This window comes from Haliotis asinina, chromosome 5 (genome assembly GCF_037392515.1).
Source record: "Haliotis asinina isolate JCU_RB_2024 chromosome 5, JCU_Hal_asi_v2, whole genome shotgun sequence".
Classification (NCBI taxonomy): Eukaryota; Metazoa; Mollusca; class Gastropoda; order Lepetellida; family Haliotidae; genus Haliotis; species Haliotis asinina.
The window spans coordinates 66779354-66781944 of NC_090284.1; the positions used below are offsets into that span (position 1 = coordinate 66779354).

General features: G+C 42.6%; 1 protein-coding gene across 1 annotated transcript; it reads right to left on the bottom strand.

Annotated features, from left to right (window-relative positions):
- Window positions 1-1192: 1192 nt before the first annotated feature.
- Window positions 1193-1603, bottom strand: LOC137283989 (uncharacterized). The gene has a single exon (XM_067815655.1). It carries the CDS (start codon window positions 1601-1603, stop codon window positions 1193-1195), a length of 411 nt encoding a protein of 136 aa, XP_067671756.1.
- Window positions 1604-2591: the final 988 nt, after the last annotated feature.

Below are 2591 nucleotides of genomic sequence, written 5' to 3' on the forward strand. Positions count from 1 at the left end.
TCTCCTGAGCATTAACCACATTCTAAAGTTAATAAAGCAAATCTGAAGTGAAATCAACTGTAAATCAGCAATACCAAAGGTGAGATGTTTTATTAGGCCTTGGAGTACATTTTCCCTTAGGGACAGATTACCCTTTCAATTCAGAGGGAGGTAGCTTTGCCACTAGATAGCACACCTAAAAAGTATTGTTTGGGAGAGACGGTTTGGTAAGGGACTGATAATACGAGAAAGTGATGCACGTGTGTCTGTGAGCGTGTGTGTTTATGAAAGAGAGAGACTTTGTGGGTAGTTCTCATGCGTTCCTCTATCAGCTTACTGCTGTAAGGTTTAACTGAATATGTCAGGACGTGCAGCTTTACACGTTGAGGAATATTACTGCAGATTTGAATAGTGATGCCATTTGTCACAGAAAACGAATCTACCAAGAGGCACAGACGCATATCACATTTATGTTTCACTAGATATATACTACTCAAAAAAAGAAACGCATAGCTGAAAATTGTTATCAATTTACACACTTACCATTCAGTAATACAGGGCAGTCATGCAGAAAATCTGAATGAACATTAAGGGTCCAATGCTGCAAGAAACTACATCACAAATGACAAGTGCTCCAAAGCAGTCAGTATCATGTGTAGCCACCATTAGCATCGATGGTTGCTTGGCATTGGCCTCCCATAGACTGGACCACATTCCGGATGAAGTGCCTGGGAATGAGGTACCCTGCCCTCAAGGCCACAAACAGAGCAGGCAACGTCTGTGGCTGAGAGTCACGCTGTCGTACATGATATTCCAATTCGTCCCACAAATGTTCAATAGGGTTAAGATTCGGTGATCGTTGTTCTGGGCAAGGAAATCCCTGGTTATTCTTGGTGCATGCGCCCGAGCGTTATCATGCTGAAAAATGACGTTCTGGCGGTTCATGAAAGGAAGGACATGAGGCCTGATGATTTCATCACGGTAACGTCGAGCTGTCAAATTGCCCTGGACCTGAATGAGATCTGTCCTGCCACTGTATGAGATGGCAACCCAAACCATGACACTTCCACCGTGAAGTCTGTCCACTTCCTGTACATAATTTGCAGCGTAGCGTTCGTTACGACGTCGATATACACATGCTCTCCCATCGGGACATCGCAGCATGTATCGTGACTCATCACTGAAGATAACCGTGCTCCACCTTTGCAAATGGTCATAGGAGATGTTGGCGATACCTCTGTCTGCATTCTTGGCGACGTTGACGTGTTAGGACTGGTCGACGCAAAGGTCTTCTGGAAGGAATACCAGCCTGACGTAAGCGGTACCCCACAGTCTCATCAGAAATTGTTCTGAGTCTTGGTACTATCGACGTTGAGGATGCTGCTGTGGTGTACCTGTTCTGCAAATGTCGAAGCCGAATAAGCCTGTCCTGAGAAGGCGTGGTCACACGGGGTCGACCTGACCTGGGGCGATAACGTGTTGACCCTTGCTGCTGGTAGCGATGCCAAAGTCTTGCTATGGTACTCTGTGACACATTCAGTTCCCTTGTAATCGCAGACTGAGACTTCCCAGCCTCCAAATGACCAATCGCATTGTTGCCCTGAGCCTCAGTAAATCTAGGCATGACTTTAACACCATATTTAAGATTGTCAAGAACATTGAAACCTTCCAACTTTTACTGGAAATGATGCATGGAATGTGCATGCAAAAGGAAATGCATGAATTTCTTCCCGTTCACAATTAAATACATACGCTGAGGAAAGCAGATTTTGGTGCGTTTTGGCGAATTGTTCCCAATGACAATGGATTCAAACTCTGAAATGTTTGCAGACAGTGTCCACCATAGACATACTGATTACATAGACACCAGTGATTCAAATTAGAAATGTTACATGGAAAAATACTATCTATGCCTTTCTTTGTTTTAGTAGTTTATATTGTAATGAGGCAGTGTTATGACTTGTGCAACCCCTGTTACACTGTGCCTGTGAACTCAGTAAGGGGCATTAGTGTGCTGCATTCAGACAAGATTCTAGAAGCTTCCACCCTGTTCTGACAGAATAGTATAGAAAGATCTGCCTTTGTCTAATCTCGAGCATCTTATTCTTTTGGGGCACTTGCTTCTCGTCACACATTATATATCCAGCCACAAGAAGACGAGATTTCTTTGTGTGACACTCTCTTATCTATGATATTCTTATTAGGCCTTATTTCGTAAGTTGGATTACTGTTGGTGAGAGGTGAATGTTATCATCCTTGCCTTCAGGGCTATAGTCACTGCTGCTGTGTTATATCAACTAGGAATCTGTACTGCCACACACTTTTGTATGGCTATAGTAGCAACTTTGTTGGTTTGAATTGATTGGTAACTTGGTTTTAGAAGATAATTGTTAATTATAGCACAGAACTGGTTCCACACGTGGTTTCCTTATGGACTGAGTCTGGGTAACATAACTATATATTTTTTGTGTATATGGAATGTATATAACATAGTCACCACAACTATTCACTATTTAATAACGAAAATGTGTGTAGCAGAAATCTGACTGAGGTTTCCAGTGAACGTCATATTTTCATAAATTTTGTTATATGATTGGTCACAGCGCCCAACA

Bases quoted from the DNA above. Each gene is read 5' to 3' on its own strand.
- LOC137283989 (XM_067815655.1), bottom strand. From the start codon at position 1,603: ATGCCTAGATTTACTGAGGCTCAGGGCAACAATGCGATTGGTCATTTG.